Source organism: Castor canadensis, chromosome 10 (assembly GCF_047511655.1).
Source record: "Castor canadensis chromosome 10, mCasCan1.hap1v2, whole genome shotgun sequence".
NCBI lineage: Eukaryota > Metazoa > Chordata > Mammalia > Rodentia > Castoridae > Castor > Castor canadensis.
In genome coordinates, this window is record NC_133395.1 from 78,193,113 (window position 1) to 78,212,083 (window position 18,971).

General features: G+C 36.4%; 1 protein-coding gene and 1 pseudogene across 2 annotated transcripts in view; both read left to right on the forward strand.

Annotated features, from left to right (window-relative positions):
- Positions 1–18,971, forward strand: part of Usp12 (ubiquitin specific peptidase 12) — an 89,051-nt gene that overhangs the window by 47,892 nt on the left and 22,188 nt on the right. The window contains exons 2-3 of one of the 2 annotated variants that reach the window (XM_020176835.2): positions 1,462–1,542; positions 14,904–15,117. In XM_020176835.2, coding sequence (XP_020032424.1) covers positions 1,462–1,542; positions 14,904–15,117 — 295 coding nt within the window. The remainder of the gene's footprint in view (positions 1–1,461; positions 1,543–14,903; positions 15,118–18,971) is intronic. The other variant, XM_074043648.1, reaches the window with a different exon arrangement.
- On the forward strand, positions 1,558–12,850 carry LOC141411489 (small ubiquitin-related modifier 3 pseudogene; annotated as a pseudogene).

The window sequence follows — 18,971 nt, forward strand, 5'->3', positions numbered from 1 at the left end:
TCTTGCAGTTGTAGTCACAAATGGTACTATGGTGAATATTCTTGCCATCTTCAGTATGTATGTGAATTTTAATGCGTATACACCTATTTCATTTCAGAAAGTTTCAGCTTATGAGATGGTTGCCATTAGAGTCTGCTTCTATTAGAGTACATAATTCAACATGAGCTTTCATTCATTCTTAATACATTCCTAATGTGTTAGAAATGTTTTTCCTTGAGTCGGCTTTGCTTTCATGAGAAAGTTCCATGAAATGGAACTTTTCAATAGGCATTACTCTTCAGTATCATCCTTTATTTTTATTTATTTATTTATTAATTTAGTATTCATATGTGCATACAAGGCTTGGGTCATTTCTCCCTCCTGCCCCCACCCCTCCCTTACCACCCACTCCGCCCCCTCCCTCTCCCCCACCCCCTCAATACCCAGCAGAAACTATTTTGCCCTTATTTCTAATTTTGTTGTAGAGAGAGTATAAGCAATAATAGGAAGGAACAAGGGTTTTTGCTGGTTGAGATAAGGATAGCTATACAGGGCATTGACTCACATCGATTTCCTGTGCGTGGGTGTTACCTTCTAGGTTAATTCTTTTTGATCTAGCCTTTTCTCTAGTTCCTGGTCCCCTTTTCCTATTGGCCTCAGTTGCTTTTAAGGTATCTGCTTTAGTTTCTCTGCGTTAAGGGCAACAAACGCTAGCTAATTTTTTAGGTGTCTTACCTATCCTCACCCCTCCCTTGTGTGCTCTTGCTTTTATCATGTGCTCAAAGTCCAATTCCATTGCTGTGTTTGCCCTTGATCTGATGTCCACATATGAGGGAGAACATACGATTTTTGGTCTTTTGGGCCAGGCTAACCTCACTCAGAATGATGTTCTCCAATTCCATCCATTTACCAGCGAATGATAACATTTCGTTCTTCTTCATGGCTGCATAAAATTCCATTGTGTATAGATACCACATTTTCTTAATCCAGTCGTCAGTAGTGGGGCATCTTGGCTGTTTCCATAACTTGGCTATTGTGAACAGTGCCGCAATAAACATGGGTGTGCAGGTGCCTCTGGAGTCACCTGTGTCACAGTCTTTTGGGTATATCCCCAAGAGTGGTATTGCTGGATCAAATGGTAGATAAATGTTTAGCTTTTTAAGTAGCCTCCAAACTTTTTTCCAGAGTGGTTGTACTAGTTTACATTCCCACCAACAGTGTAAGAGGGTTCCTTTTTCCCCGCATCCTCACCAACACCTGTTGGTGGTGTTGCTGATGATGGCTATTCTAACAGGGGTGAGGTGGAATCTTAGCGTGGTTTTAATTTGCATTTCCTTTATTGCTTCATCCTTTATTTTCTTTAAGCAGTGTTGTTAGTGTGATAGAGCTTAGTCTTTTTAAAGGGTGCTGCTGTAATGCCCATATGATTGTGATAAGGTCATGAAAACACTATAAATAAGATTTGTGATTTTCATTTCGCAGGGCGCCAATGCCTCGGCATTAGAGAAAGAGATTGGTCCAGAACAGTTTCCAGTCAATGAGCACTATTTTGGATTGGTCAACGTAAGTATCCATTGTTGCTCAGCTTTCAGAATCACATTTGGAAGCAGTTGGAGAAATGATGAATGCATTTCATAATTTATTAAGGAAAAATTGTTCCTTTGTATCGTTAGCATCCAGCACCCAAAAGACTTGATTTGGAGTTTTAAAATGATCTTAAATGGAAGGGAAATAAAAGCCTTAAGAGTCTCAGAATAGTTTCTAACTTGTCAGTCTCATTTTTCCTTTTTTTTGATAAAAAATTTCTCATAACCAAAATTTCATGTATAAATTTTATTTATAAATAGCATAATGAAATCTACCAAATGTTTGAAAAATGAGGGGAAGGAGGAACGAGGCTTAAGGGAACTAATAGTCAGGTAAACTTGTTCAGAGTACACTATACATCTATGGAATTATCACAATGAAACCCCTTATACTAGTAAGGTATGCTAATGAAAGCCCTCCAAAGTGACAGAAAAGAAAGAAAAAAATTTCATGTATAGCCTAGACCAGGTGCTTTCTTGATTCTTTGAGAATTACTTGGCTAGAAGTAGTGTACATGTACAAATATAAATGTAGCTGTATAGATGCCTCCATCTGGCATTTGTACCAGTACTATAGATAGAAAAGTACAAAATATGAGGAAAATACATCTCTCTCCTTGTGGAGGTAGTCTAGTAATTATGCATTATTAAAACTTTGGAAGAGCCTTAGTACTTTTAACTTTAAATGTTACCTGTTATGAATTATTGGAGAATAACATAAGTCTGTTAGGAATTGTCACAGTAGTTTATAGTTGTGCAGACTGTTAGGTGGATGCACAGAGAGTGGTTTTTGTTTTTGTCTGTTTTATGGTCCTGGGGATTGAACCCAGGTATGGATATATATGTGTGTATATCCACATATATGTAGAGAGATAGCTAGATGATAAAAACAAAAACAGGTCATACAGGTTTTATTGAATAAATTGGTGCCTCATTACATACTAACATTTAACTAAAAGGTATGGGATGAGGGCTGGAGCTATAGCTCAGTGACAGAGCACTTGCCTCACATGCAAAAGGCCCTGGGTTCAACCCTAAGCACTGTTTTAAAGAAAAAGAATGTATAAAATGGCTATCTCACGGGAAAAGCAGTCAAAATGATTTGTGTTTCTTTGCTTTGGGAATCATCCCTGTGTGTGCATTGTGTACAGAGCTTGTAAGAAGAATCAGCAATCCTTTGTCCTGCCCCAGAACAGGCTTCTTACAAACTTCTTTGGGTTTTTCCTTCTTTTGGGTGGCACTGGGCTTTAAACTTAGGGCCTCATGCTTGCTAGTCAGGTATTGTACCATTTGAGCTATGCCCCCAGCCATTTTTGCTTTAGTTATTTTTGGGATGGGGTCTCACTTTTTGCCCAGGCTGGCCTGGATGGTGAACCTCCTATTTATGCTTCATGCGTAGCTGAGATGAAAGGTGTATGCTACCACACCCAGCTATTGGTTAAGATAGGATTATGCTAACTTTTTTGCCTGTACTGACCTCAAACTGCGATCCTCTTAATCTCTGCCTATCCAATAGTTAGGATTATAGGCATAAGGCATGGCATCTGCTCTCCTGTAGCTTTTTAAAAAAATTTCATTACAGTCTAAATATACTGCCGTTTATAATCTATTGACTTTCATTCTGGTGCATAGGAAATTTAGTTCTTTTCCTCGACCACTGCCCTTCCTAACGTCACTCTTTTCTGATGTGCATAGATCAGTGTTTTAGTTTAATCAGTGTTTTCATTATTATAACTATTACAAATACTGTTCCAGTTTACCTGATTTACACTATGACTGGATTTTCTTCCCTTTGGTATAATTTTGTTTGCATGGAATTAATCCCTTATTTTTCCATGTCCTTAGTTTTCATTTATTCTTCCCCAAATACTCAACAGAACTGAAAAAAAAAAAAAGAAAAAGACATCACTACCAGTTTCCACTGAGTCCTACCCAGCAGGTATTCTCTGTTGTCTGAGGCATGTATCCCCATGCTTGGCTTCTGTTTTTCAGTATTTCATGGAAGCACTATCTTCTGTTATTTTTCTTGGGATATCATTACTGAGAGTTTCTTATGGTTACTAGATTGTGTCTGAGATTCCCTTTTTAAAAATTCTGTTTTTCTTATTGGGAACTGAAGCTCATTGGAGGCTTTTTATGTTACAGGCAGGGCTGGTCACCTTTGGACTTTGCTCTAGGGTGACTCCTTGGGAAACAGACTTTTTAAAAGAAAAAAGTTCCTGAGCTCCCCACCCACTTCTCATTTCAGTGGGCATTTTCTGGGGTTGTCATCCCTCACCATTCTTGAACTTATTTCCCTCTCCCCCAAGGATTCCTCCAGTCTCTGCCAATTCTCTGCTTAATTCATGGTTTTATTTAGTTCTGTTTTCTGTCTAGTGCCTGTTTGCTGTCCTCTGTGTAGCACTGAGGGTCCTAGAACCCAGAGGCCATATTGGTTGGCCTGGGCCAGGTGGAGCCTGGGCCTGCAGGTGTCTGTATGGAGAAAGAAGGCTTAAATGGAAGTGGAAGCAGATTCATTGTTTTCAGGCACCCTTCTCCTCTTTCAGTTTTTGAGCCTTCAGGCATGAATTTGGCTTTGTTTGTTTGTTTTTGTGCTTCTCTGTCCCATCTGTGCACTTGAGCTTCATTTTTTTTCTCCCATAGGCCCTCTATCTTTTAAGTTTGCTGACTTCTTTAGTCTGTTCTTTTTATCATGTTCTTTTGTCTTTTGAGGTGTTTTTTGTTTTTGTAGTACTAGGGTTTTGAATTCAGGGCCTTGTACTTGCTAGGTAAGTGTTGTACCACTTGAGCCATGCCCTAGTCCTTTTTTTTTTTTCTTTGTCATTTTTCAGATAGAGTTTAATGCTTTTTTTTTCCCCCAGACTGGCCCCCAACTCCGATCCTCCTATTTCAACCTCCCAAATAGCTGGGATTATAGGTGCTAACTATCATGCTGGCTGGGAGTTTTTATCTATTCTATTCCTTTACTGTCATCTTAATGGTGTTTCCCAAGGAGTAGAGTTAAGTGAATATATTTAATACATTTTAAATTCTCTTATTTATCAAGACGTCTTCCTTTTATTTCCAATATTTACAATGTTCATACTTACAAATATAATGCTTACAGAATTATCTAGTGGTCAAAACCTTACTTAACTTCTGGGAATGGCAAAACTCAGTTTCTCTAATCTCATTATTTCCCTATTACCACCTTTATTAGGTTCCAACTCCAAAGCTAATACGTGTCTTGAATTGGAGAAAATCTTCACAAATTCACATTGAAATTTAATTGCCATGTAGTAGTGCTGAGGGCAAGTAAGTGCATGAGGCAGAAGAGGCATGGGGTCAGACTACCATTTTACTGGGATATCAGGAATCCATTCCCGCAGTAAGGGTGTGAATCCATTCGTGAGGGCTCTTCATGACTTCATTTACTTGCTTGCCCTCAGCATTTGGCATGGGATGATACAGTAAGAAGGCCCTCACCAGATGCTGACAACATGCTCCTACACTTCACAGCCTCTAGACTGAGAGCTAAATATATTTCTTGTTACAGCAGCAGAAAATGAACCAAAATAGTGTCCCAGAAGAATCCATTTTCTTCAGAACAGAGTATTTTATATATTGAAGTCTGTTTACCTTTTTCACCCATATAAATGTTTCTTTCTTTTGGGTCCAGGGTTTTTGCATATAGCCTCAGAACAAGCAGAATAACATCTTATGTAAAAATTGTATGAAATGAATTCCAAGGCTGTATAATTTTTTTCTCTTATGTCGTTTTTAATTTAATATTATCTCAGTATGACTGACTCAGTGATACTCATGTCAGTTGTGTAAAAGAAAGGTTTCTAAGAAAGCATCATTTCCATGACTTCCCATGGATCAGTGTAAATTCAAAATGTAGTAATGATGCTTCCCCCGGAACCACGTAACAGAAAATCAAGAGAAGCTGGAGGGAATAATGGTACTAAGACATCATCGTGGAAAGCTTTGTTTTTTCCTCTTGGAGAGATTCATTTGGTGATTGAAAATACAGCTTCTGGTCTTATGCCTCATTATTATACAAAAATCTGAGATCTCTAAGGTAGCCATGGATCCAATTATTAAAGTTGGATGAACATCTGGAGTGATACTCAGAAATAAATCAGTGGTCAGAGGAGATGTGGCAGAAGTAGTAGTGTGATTAACTTTGCCTGTGATTTATACTTTCAGGCTTTTTTGCAATTGTGTTCTGTGTCTTTCACTTTTTTCTTATGTCTTATTTTTCAGCTCCTAAGTCATCACCACTTTTCTCTTTCTCTCTTCTTACCTGCCCCCTATTTATTTATTTTTCCTAGTTACCACAGCACTTACAGGTGTCCCTTAGATGTCAAGGTCAAACCTTTGTTTGGTGGAGAGAGCAGCTTAGTTAATTCAGAGGTCAACATTTTAAGTGTTTTATTTTCTATCTCTGTACTTACCTGCTAAATAATTAGCATTGTGAACAGTCCTGGCATGTAGCTGTTTTAAGAAACTGTGTTTTCCTGACGACTAGATTTTATTAAAATGAAGAACATACATATTTCTTTCCATCAGTCTGTCAGTAGCTAAGTATACATTTGTAGGCATAATTGCTTTTACAAAAATTATGTACATGCTGTGATGCTGCTTTGGTGTGGACCTGGTACCTCTTTTGTGAAGTGGCAGCTGAGGAGAATCTGGCGTCCTCTATGACCAAAGAAAAGCCCACAGAGGAGTCAACTGAGAACAACAATCATAATAATTTGAAGTGGCAGGGCAGGATGTTTCTGTGCTGCAGTTTAAAATTAAGAGGCATGCAAACTTAGTAAACTAATGAAAATGCATTTTGAATGACAGGTTTTGTCAGTGAGGCAGATCAGATTCTGATTTGATGGGCAACCAGTCAGTGAAGCAGACGTACCTGCACAGCTGGGAGATGCAATTGATATGTTCCAGCAGCAGTCAGGAGGTGTCTGCTAAAAAGTGAACCTGCCCGTTTACTCCAGAACTCTGTTGTTCTAATAGAATGAGAATACATTCTCAACTAGAAAACTGCAATTTAGTTCCACCGCATCCTGACTACCACAGTGTAGTTTTCTCTGCTCTTTCATTTTCTCTTTTCCACATTCCTTTATGGTACAACATAACTGGTGCATGTGCCAAGCATATTGCTGTTATTTTTTTAATTTTATTTTTTATTTTACTAAATGGCCAAATGGTATTTTTGATAAATAACAAAGGGAGAAGGATGGGGAACAATACTGAGTCTGTTAAAATATCCCTGTCTCCATTAGTGGTATGTTCGTCCAACTTTTATCTTCATATTCCACTGAGTTATTTTGCTGTCAGTGTTTTAACAAAAAACCAACATAAAAATCCATGCACACCTTGTTTGATTAGAGAATTTTAATGTTTTCATTTGTCATTGTAAAACCAAGAACAATTTCACAACTTTTTTTTGTACCTGTTACATGTAAGGCAATCTGTCTTTAAGAAGGGGCAAATTACTCTTTAAAAAAACAAAAAGTATCGTAGACAGTTTTTCCCTTCAAGTCAAGCATCTTGTTTAAACGTCTTTTTTTTTTTTTTAAGTATGTATGGAAAGAGTTGCTATCAAACCTGCCTGATTAGATCCCTTTTTCTACCAGTGAGTGATACAGCCACTCAAAAGCACTTGTCTTTGGGAAGGGTTGACAGTTTTGCTTTTTATGAAGAGAAGGGAAGTAATCACAGTTTAACCTAGCGGAAAAATCAAACAGTGATTGCTCTCAGCATTGTTAATCACAACCTGTTTTCTGTTACTTTTAATTGCATATATTTTTATCTTGGAAGAATATTTTCACATACAATAGCTTTTATGGCAGTTAATTTCTTTCTTTTTTTTCTCTTTCCCTTTCCCTTTCCTTTCCTTTTCCTAGGGATTGAACTCCCAGAGTCTTTGTGCTTGCTAAACAAGCTGCTGGATTCATGCCCACTGCTCCTTTTTATTAGTGTTTTTAAAATTTATTTTTGGTTGGTACTGGGGTTTGAACTAAGGGCTTCACAGTTGCTAGGCACTCTACTGCTTCCACACCTCCAGCTCTTTTGCTCTGGTTATTTTGGAGGCAGAGTTTGTCTTTTTGCCAGGCCGGCCTGGATTGTGGTCTTCCTATTTTAAGCTTTCTGCAGTTGCTGGGATGATACGTGCATACCTCTGTGTCCAGCTATTGGCTGAGATGGGGTCTCGCTAACTTTTTTTCTTGACTGGCCTCAAATCACAATCCTCCTGATTTTAGCCACCAGCACCCAGCTTTAATTTTGTTTTTATGTCAGTGTTTCATTGCTCCCTTTGGGCTGGCCTTGGGCTTGGGATCCTCCTGTCTCCACCTCCTAGTAGCTGGGATTGCAGGTGTGTACCATCACAGCTGGCTATGGCAGTTAACTCTTGATAGTGATAATTCTTATATGAGTCACTATAATATGTATAATATAGGGATTGTGTATTTTCTAATGGTTTATCTCCTATGGATACATTAATTTTCCTGATATTGGAGGTCAGAGAAGAGAAACAATAGTGTGGCTTAAGGACCTTTGGATAGGCAAAAGATTCGTAAGAAGCTTTTTTGTTTTGTTTTGTTTTGTTTTGCTGTAAAATATCCTACTTACATGCTAGCTGTTTGCATAGCCCTCTAAATTCTATGAGAACGTTGTATTAACTTGATGAGTCAGATTGCCTCTTTTCCTTTTATTTTGTAACTGGTTAGTACTTACAGACATGTATTGCATAATGACATTTATGAAGGTGGTTTCAGAAGATTATAATAGAACCAAAAAATTCCTGTTGCCTAGTGAAATCTCTACTATTGTGTCTCACAGTACATTGTCACCTGTTCATGGGGACACTATTGTAAACAAACCTACTGTACTGCCAGTGGAATAAGAGGTATAGCATGTATAGCTTATATAGAATATGATACTTGATAATAAATGACTTACTGGCTTATGTGTTTACTATGCTATGCTGTAATTTTAATCATAGTGTGCTCCTACTTACAGTAAGTAGGCTGTGTTCTGCCAGCAGCAGCCTCATACATCTTTTGCTTATTGTGTCTTGAGTATTATCAAGAGGCTAGGTTGAGTGATTGACCTACACCAGCTAGGTTCATGTGTGTACAGTCTGTGATATTTGCATAATGATGAAGGTGCCTAACAGTTCACTTCTCAGAATGTGTCTTCATTAAGTGATACATGACTGTATTTTAGTAGACTTCATAGTAGAGTGATTTAAATTAGTGGCATCCCTTTCCTACTTTTTACACAATCTATACATTTTTAAGTACTTTTTTAAAATTGCTAAGTTGTACAGTTCTTTTATTAGTTTTCTAATATGGGTAGTTGCCAACACAAGTAGGTTGGGCTTAGTAAGTCCACTTGTGAGAATCCTGTGAAATGAATTCTCCCCCCTCCAGATCTTTATTATAAAATTATGATTACCTCCCTAGACCTTCTTATTTAGCTAGAATTGTTCATAGTCATTAGTTGGAGCAGGGTCCATTATGAAGGAGAGAGATGAATAAAATGACTTTCCATTTGCGGACAATAAAGTTGACTAGGGAAGGTCTTCTGGTTCTCTCTTTTTTTTTTTTTTGCATTGATTTCATTCTCATCCAGTTCTTTCCACTGGATGGCCATAGCCCACTTGAGGTTCACAATATATTTAACAGTGTACTCATATTGAGCTTAGGTGCATAGACCAGATTGGATTGAGTGTCCTATCCTCTTGAAGGATCTATGAAAGGGCTGCCATCAGTTACCTAAGAGATTTTGCATGGAGAAGAAAAGTCCACTGTCCCAAGGAAGCATGGGGCAATGAAGTAACAGTGTCAAGTGAAGATCTAGTATCCAGGAGGGTATGGAAAGACGCCTTCTGAATTCGCTATTCACATTTGGTGCACTTGGGCAGATTGAGGGTGGCACATTGGGGAATGTGGAGATGTAGTGTTTAAGCCTCAACTGGTTGGTAGAAGAGGGCATTTTCTTAGGAGAAGAGAGCACCTACTTCCACATTGCGGTCAGTGAAAAGAGTTGTGCTTAAGTGGTCCTTCTGCAACATTTTTAAAAGGTAATACTGTTGACATAATGATGGTTAAAGCCACTTGAAGTGTGTAAGATGATCCATTGGGTATGAGAAGAAAATGTTAGAATTTCTAATGTTTATTTTTTATTTAAGAATAATAGCTTAAGCTTTATTAATCAAACCACTCTTTTCACATCTAGAACACAGTTTCCAATACAGCATCTCACTCTCATCTCTCTAACTTTTTTAGTGGAAATAAAAAAGTTTTGGTAGTAAGACAAAAAATTTGAATATCCTTTTACCTTAATTATATTCTTCTCTATTTTACATATATATATTTAATATAAATATATATAGTAACATGTAAATAAATTACAAATTATGTATATATTAGGGAGGTGAGCTCATAACTTACTGGTAGAGATAGCAAAAATATCTGTGGTGGGGTATTTTTGAAGACTTGGAGAAAGGGCATTAGAGAAGGCCATTTGAAAGCAAGGATGGGTCACTGTTGTCGCTAAGTTGAAAAAGCAGTGGGCAAGGGGCTAGTGCTGTAGTTGGTGGCAGTGCTAAGCCTGCTTAGGCCTTGAGAAGAATGGCAATTTTTTAAAGTTATTCCCCTATTTTAAACTCGATCATTTTGTTGATCTTCAGTCTAGCTGAGATAACAAAGGCAGGTTTAAAAAGTGATGTCTTATTTAGAAACAAGAGTAGAGGAAAGAATCCTAGACCTTTGACATGAGCACTACACATTTGAAAGATAAATGGTTAGGTTTTAGGGACTTGAATTGAAATTAATATTGAAGATCAAGACAGTTAAAGGGAAAGTTTCAAAATTATTAAGATTGAAAGTTAGCAGCTGATTCTGAAGAAAGTGTTTTATCCATTAATTTTTCTTTAGTAGGATTGATTAAAGTAACTAGAAGACCATAACAGCAGGCCTCAGAGTTCATTGTAATGCTACCTATTGCTTTACATTCTGTGAAGAGCCGATTGTGTTGACAGAAGTGCAAGCCTAACTTCAGCATTTATTTACTTCTTGTATCTTCACAGGTAGACCCTCATGGTATTTTCTAATATAACTATGAGAGGGTCTTTTGTTTTTCTCTATCCACTCTGTAGAAGTTGTTAGAATCCCCTGTTGCTTTTTCTTTAATAAATATGTTCAATTTATGAATATTTTTATCTTTTTAATTGACAGAACCAGAACTTTTTGGTCAGGAGTCCTTAAATTGTGGTGCAAATGCTAATATTTTTCAGATGAATTGATACTGGATAATTGGTAAATTAGTCTCAGCAACATTGTATATTCTGTTGGTGTACTTGACCCCTTGGTAGACTTTGAAGTACATCCATAGTTGTACCTATGCTCACTGAGATGAGGAAGTCATACTTTTTTAGCCTTTGTCTGGGAAAGCCTCCACGGTGTCTCTGAAACCTCTGTGAATGTGAAAAGTCACATGTCCTCAATGGTCCCACATGCTTTTCATCTAAGTTTCTTCAGACAAGTTAGAAGCTCCTGTTTTCACATAAGGTTCTAATAGCACTGTGTATCTTCGTGGCGCAGAGGGATCTCATTTGTTTGATCATCATCTATGAAAGAAAAAGAAACAGATTCAGTGAGGACACTGAATGTAGCAGGGTTTCTAAGCTTTTCCCTAGGATTATTAACTGTGCTTAGTTTCTGTGGTAACTCTGAGTCTATACTAGGTCGATCCTATATTTGCTATGAATTTGAGACATGCTGATAACAATTTACTTCAAAGATTGACATCTCTCTTTTTTAAAACCAGAGAGACAAGTAAAACAAATCCCCATGACTCCACAATCTAGCTTTAACACTTACCAATATTTTGTTATTTTTTCATTCTCTTCCAGTCACTCCCCCCTCTCCCAGTCATTTAGGTTATGAATTTTAACTTGCATCTCCAGTGGACAAGGACATTTTAAAAATATGACTATCTCATTCTCACACCTAAAAAAATGAATAGCTTCTTAATGTCATCTAATACTATTCTAGTCTATATTCTAATGTCTTCTCTTTTCTTCAGGTGACTGCTTATGGTTCAGCTTTTCAGATCAGGATCCTAGTAACCTCCATATGTTACAGTTGCAATTTCAGTGTGATAGGTTCTGAGTCCTTCTCAGCTCTGTTTTCTGTTTCATATCATGGATTTGTGCAAAGACCAAGTCATTTGTCTTAGAAACTCATATTTCAAATTTGGCTTAATCCTTCCTTGTGGTATTGTTTAATTTGTTCCTCTTTTCCTATAGCTTTTGAAAACTAGTAGTAGTTAAATTTAGAGATTTGATTAAACTTTAGTGGTTTTTATTTTTTAAAGGCAAGAATACTTCAAAAGGAGATGAGGTTTATCACAAGATAAAATACTCCATGTTCATTTTCAGTGATACTGAAATGTTTTGGTGGTTAAGGTCTCTAGAGTTCACCATCAAACTTAACCTAACATTTTTATAATCCATTGTCAATTATTTTCTACTCCTTTATTTACAATAATTTCTTCTGATTTTATTTGCTGAAATATCCTATAAACCAGAATTTCCTTCTGTAATTATTTAGTGTCTGGAAATTATGGTTCTTACAAGAAAGTCAAGGTAAAACATTGATGTTCCCTTTTTACATGTTTGCAACCTCTAATGGAGGTTTCTTTTTTAAATGTAATTTAAAATTCCTGGATCCATTGTGATAGTTCTTTTGAATGAAAGTTGACTCTTAAAAACTACAAACAAACAAAACAGAAAGATGACTTATCTATCTACACAAAAAGATATCCCAGGCTAATCCTGGGCTGCTTTAAAAAAATTTTTTTTTCCCTTATGGTACTCAGGGCCTCATGCTTGCTAGGCAGGTGCTCTGTCACTTGTGCCACTCTGCCAGCCGTTTTTGTGTTGGGTACTTTTGAGATAGGGTCTTGCCTTTTTCCTGGGCTAGCCTTAAACCGTGATGCTCCTGATCTCTGCCTCCTGAGTAGCTAGAACTTAACAGGCTCACCTAGTTCCTTTTGTGGAACAATCTAGATGCAGGGGAAGTTCATGCTACCATGCTTGGCCATTGAACAGTGTGAAGACACAGATGCATGCCTCTGCATACACGTATGCACAAATAGCCAAAAACATACACATACACTTAGAGTTAGGGAAATCAGGAATTTATATTACTATTTCCAATTTAAATTTATAGAGCCTATTACTTTTCTAATTTTCATCAAAAAATGAAATGAAAAGTTTTGGTTGTTAGGAATATTAACATAAATCCTTGTTTACTTTAGCCTATAATATATATCTATAATAGTTACAAAATAGCATTATCAAGTTTTTTACAGTTCTTTTTATTCTTAGATTATATCTCACTAGGTATATTTTGTTTTAAAAGGAAACAAAAACATTTTGTTTTAAAAGTCATTGAAAAACATTTTCAATGTCTTTTGACATTGAAACATTTTGTTTTAAAAATCATTGAAAAAAATCATTATAATACTTATTATACAACCAACATTATAATAACTGGGAATTTAAAAAGAAAAAAAATTTACCCAGAGTTCTAGTTCTTTTCACTATGTGTTTCTACTAGTAACTTCCCTGAGTTCAAATCTCAGTATTGCCAATTTTTTTTTCTTTCTTTTTTGATTTGATTTATCTTTTTTTTTTAAATAGTATAAAATAAAACTTTTTATAACTATACATTCACAGGAGTTAATTTTTATCCTTCTACTCTTTTCTGTTTCCTTATAAACATTTTATTAGCTTATAATTTATCCTTCTGAGTATTTTTTAAACTGAGCAAATGGTCTGTGAACATATATTTAATATCACCCATACTTAAATGTTTTTCTGTACCTGCCTTTTTTTTTACCCCCCTTCCTAGTACTGAGGATGGAGCACAGGTCTTGAGAATGCTAAGTAAGCAGCCTGGCACTGAGCTACACCCCAACCCATTACCTAGCCTTTAACTTAATATATATGTGATCTCACCCAGAAAAGAATATGAGAATTATCCATGCTCCTTTTTTTATAGTTCCATAGTGTTCCCAAATGCTCATTGATTCACTTTTGAATATATCGTTTGCTGGCTTTGGAGCCAGTGTCTATTAATGGAAGGGAAAAGAAAGGTAATCATTATCAAAACCATGTGTTTGCTCTATAAGGTAGGACTATCTCCCATTCCTATTTTTGAAAAGGAAGAAATGGAAGTTCAGTAAAATGTAATGACACAGTCACATGACCACTAAGAAATGGATCAGTCACTCAGGATTAGACTCTGATGCTATGCAGCCTGACAGTTCAACATTTCAAGGTTGTTATATTTCCAATGGTGACTAACATTAAATTTAATTTTTTTGCTTGTTTTTGATGCACCTAAGAATCTGATTTTAAAAAATTTTATTTTTGTGGGTTTTTTCTTTTTTTGGACAATATTGGGATTTGAACTCATGGCTGTACATTTGCAAGACAAATGCATTACCTTTTGAACTATCCCCAGACCTTTGCTTGCTCTAGTTTATTTTTCAGGTAGGGGTCTTGCTTTTGCCCAGGGCCAGCTTCAGATCAAGATTTTCCTACCTAAGCAGCCCACACGTGACTTGTTAGTTGAGATGGGGTTCTTTTAACTTTTTACCCAGGTTGGTGTTGAACTCTGATCCTCCCAGTATCCACCTGAGTAGGCAGGATTGGCCAGGATTACAGGTGTAAACCATTACACCTGGTCCTGACTTTTGTGTTTTTTAAAAAAAATTTCTGTGAGTTATATTTTTTAAATGTATAATATATAAAACACTTAGTATACAACTAATATGATAATAAAAATAGGAATTTTAAAATAAAGTTATGCAGAGTCCTATGCCTTAACTAATCTTTTCATAGCTGTGTAGTTTGGGTTTTTTTTTTTTTTTTTTGTAACAGGGACTTGCTATGTAGCCCAGGCTGACCTGGAACTCTTGATCCTGCCTCAGACTCCTGAATGCTGGGATTATAAGTGTGTACTACCACACTCAGCTGTTGTATAGTTCTTATATTGTATAGTTCAGTTTTCATATAAAGTCGGAGTTTGAGTGAATTTTTCTTCTGTTTTAACCTGAAACTGATGCCTAGAACATACATGTGGTGTTAAGATTTATTAAGATACATGTAATTTGCAGAATAATTGTTTCTGTGCTTACACATATTTTTTAATTTATATGGATCACAAACTCCCTCTCTTCTTTCTGTCATCTTAACTATACACAGACTTTCTCTTGAAGTGTATTGCCCCAAATTTAACAAAACTCCTTTTTTTCCCCCCATTCTAGTTTGGGAATACCTGCTACTGCAATTCAGTTCTTCAAGCACTTTATTTTTGTCGTCCGTTTCGGGAAAAAGTTCTAGCATACAAGAGTCAGCCTAGGAAGAAGGAGAACCTCCTTACGTGCTTAGCAGATCTCTTCCACAGCATAGCTACCCAGAAGAAGAAGGTTGGAGTGATACCCCCTAAGAAGTTCATCGCGAGACTGCGGAAAGAAAATGGTAACTCCTCCCCTTGCAGTGCGTTGCTTACGTCATAGGAGGCTTAGCTGCAGCATGTGCTGCCCTTGTGAGTGCTGTGCCTGACGCGCAGGGGGCGATGCACCTGCATTCAGGAGGTGCCAGATCAGCGTAGGAGATAAGCAACATAAGGTGTAATTAGTGTTGCAAGTGTGTTGAGCAGAGAGGATACTCTGTATGCCAGGCAATGAAAAACAGTAATACCTCTTTTTTGCCTGTGTGGCTTTTCTACCAAGAATGTAGTTTTTTATTATAGAACTGTGATTTATTGGTTTCATAATGCTTTCATCTGTTAACTCGTTTGATCCTTTCACTAATCTTAGACATTGCATTATTTCTCCCACTTTTGCCATGAAGAAACAAAACAACCTCCTCCCACCAAAGTACAGAAACTAAAAACTTATGCACAGTCATACTCCATGGGAAGGAAGGAGATAAGAATTGAGCCAGTCTGGTTTAGGGCAGATAAATCTTAATCCCACTCCTTTCTTACAATAGTTACTAAGCTCTGCTTCTCTTTCTCTTTTAAGCTCTACTTAAGTTTTCAACAGGTCTATAAGTTAGACATTATTGCCTTACTTTCCATGAGATACCCGAGACTCAGAGATGAGAAGTGATTTATCCAATGTCAGAGTTAGTAAGTGGCAGAGCTGGTGTTCAGCCTCCCTGCTACCTAAGCCCAGTGTTCTATCACTATGGTATGATGCCTCAGAAATTCAAAGGGAATTTAGATAACATGTGGAATCAGTTTTGTTTCACATAATCACTATAGAAATAAAATTGGATTGCATTTTTAGTTTGATTTATTACCTCTCAAATAGAAAGATGCCCACAGAGGTATATATGAGAAGTCTTTAAATCTTTACACTAATTTGTAATCCTGCTGTAAAAGTAATCAGTTACGTTGTTCATTATCATATGAATTAAGATAAGTCTGGATCATACCTTCTTCCCTGAAATGTAAGATGACCTTGAAATTGCATGGCTATTCTTGAATCTGATAAACATATTAAAGATGTGTTCATTTTCCCCATTCACCACAGTGAGAGGTAAAATTTGCTTTGTCAGATTACAGCTCTTTCTCTGTGTAGTATCTTCTGTGTTTAAGAAAGCCAAATCCAACCTTTTAGAAAGTGGAATGAGTTATTCAAATCTTAGTCTTTTTGTCTGTTTTGATATGACCCTTAAAGGTTTTACCCTGGTAGAAAATTTTTGGGTATAATTATTGAACATGCCACCTTTCCTTAGAGACTTCGTATTTTAGAAATGTTCACCAACAGAAGTATGTAACTCACAAAACATTCTCTATTTCTTTTAATAGTACATTTTTATTGGCCTTAATTTTTAATTGATTATATGTGATCTTTAAATGTACAGTGCTTTTTAAAATTTATTTAAAGGTAGATTGCGAAATGCTGAACACAGTTCAAGTAACTGTGGTTTTACAAATTGTTTTGTTTTTTTGTTTTGATTGTGGTGCTGGGAAAGGAACTCAGAACTAGACAAGCGCTATACCACGGAGCTATATCCTTAAGTTACCATGCTTTGAAAATTCTGTGTAGTTTTTTATGTTTGTTTGTCAAAACCTGGGATATTTTTATAGTGTTTTTTTTTTTTTAATAGTTCAACAATTTCTCAAGTTTCTTATATTTAGGCAAAGTAAATTGATAGCACAATAGACTCTTAAGTAATTCTTTGAATGAGACTGATTCCAGAATGAATATTTATTGTAAGCCAGCCTTCTCATAAGTTTTGGTTTTAATATTTAATAGAGAAAATATTTTTGCTTTTGATATTACTGGCATTTGTAAATATGTTTTAAAATATATTAATGTACTTTGGGCTTTTAAATTTTTCCTTGAATTTTTAAAGACATTCATACAAATCAAAGAATATTTAATATATTGTCCATTGCATGTATTTCCTTCTGCTATTTTGTTTTAAATTTCTAGAAACTATATTTTTCACTTCAGTGTTTCCACTGACTCTCATTGTTGGATGATTCTTTCTCAATCAGTTTCCTTCATATTGTGTTAAAAACTTCATGTTTAATTCTCAGCAAATGATATTAGCTGCATTTTGTTTTAATCATAATGCCACTGGCACTAATGTTAATAATCTCTTTGATAGACTGTGGAAAGAACCAATTTTAATTTCTATTCATTAACGAGTTTTTGTTTTAAAATTTTTAACCTACATTACCTAAACCGTACCATAAAAGAACTGTTGCACCGTGTTCCTACGTGTAGTATGTGAGTGACAGCACTGATAGAATAGACCCTAGCTGATTACTTGCATTGAGTATTATATATCAGTTTTCCTGTTGTGTGCCAGACACTGTCTAAGCACTGGGGATATAGAAATACACTTTTAGGAACCTGTAAATGTAGTGGGGAAGATAGATAATCAACAGCTACGTAATACAGTGTGTCATTACTAGGAAGAGAAAAGAAACAGGGCCAGGAATTGGAGAAGGGAGTGACCAGTGCAGATGTAGATGGTTGGGGAAGTTCTCTGATAAGGTGACATTAGAGTTGAAATGAGAAATAAACCACTTGAAGATCTAAGGTAACAATGTGACAAGCAGAAAGAAAGTGCAGTTGCACTGTGTACTTGAAGGATGGCCAGAAAGTTAGCCTGGTGAAAGTGGAGTAAAATGAGATCAAAGCTAGAGAAAGGCAGGAGCCCAGAGATTGGGCTTTAAAAACCAGGGGAAACCATCACAGGGTTCCAAGCAGGTGGGTGATAGGTCTTGACTTGCATTCATCTTCTGGATGGGCCAGGCAGGCATGCATGAGAACCAAGGCAGGGAGACCAGCTAGAGGCTGCTGTAGTACTTTATGTATGAATCAAGCTTACCTGTTTCATGCTACTCCCCATAGAATCTTTGGTATTATTTTGGAAGAAATAAAACACAGGTTGGTGATCTAATTGTGTTAGCTAGAATTGACTGTCAGCTGAACAATTTAGGGTCATTTAGGGTGAGCACAAATGCCATCAACTGGCATCTTCAGATGTGCATTCCCACTCACTAAATCTTGGCAATATATATAGTTAAATTGTTTTGGACATTTACTTTTCTCATATCATCTTAGCTGTTTCAGCATCTATGCTTTGTTCATTCATTCAAAAAATGTCAAGCATATCTAGTATCTGGCAAGTACTGTGCTAGGGATATAGCAGTGGATGACATTAAAAAGGGTCCTAGTTCTTAAGGAACCTGAATATATAGAGCAGTGTTTCAAGTGCTGTGGACAGATACAAAATGACACACAAAATATTAGCTGTTCACAAATAACACCTATTAAGTAGATTTGAGTAAATAATTTTTCAGGTTTGTTTCAGTCGGTTTTCTTTCCCCAAAAGAGCATACGAGGCATTTCGTTTTATGAAAGCTATTCGTGAATTATGAAGGAAACATAACCACTTTTAATCAGTGACCTAATTTTCATTCTTTACATTAGTGTTATAGCTGTATCAGGACTATAATAGTTGATTATCATACATTTATTTAATAATGAAATTGTCTGTCTTTCCCACTAGACTGTCAATTCCATGATGGAGGGAACCCGTTTGTTTTTGCTAACCATTGTATTCCCTGCACATAATCTAGTTTCTGGCACATAATAGGTGCTTACTAAGTGTTTCTTGAATGAATGAGTGAACTTGCTTAATTTATCAAAGCAATTTTGAAGTCCATCTTTCCCATTGTGCTACTCAGCAGAGTAAGAAAGCCAACCATAAGAAAACCAGTGTTCTAAGAATTCATTTTAATGCAGTTCACAGAATTGTCCTGAAGTCACCCCATTGATGATCTTATAATATTTATGTGATCT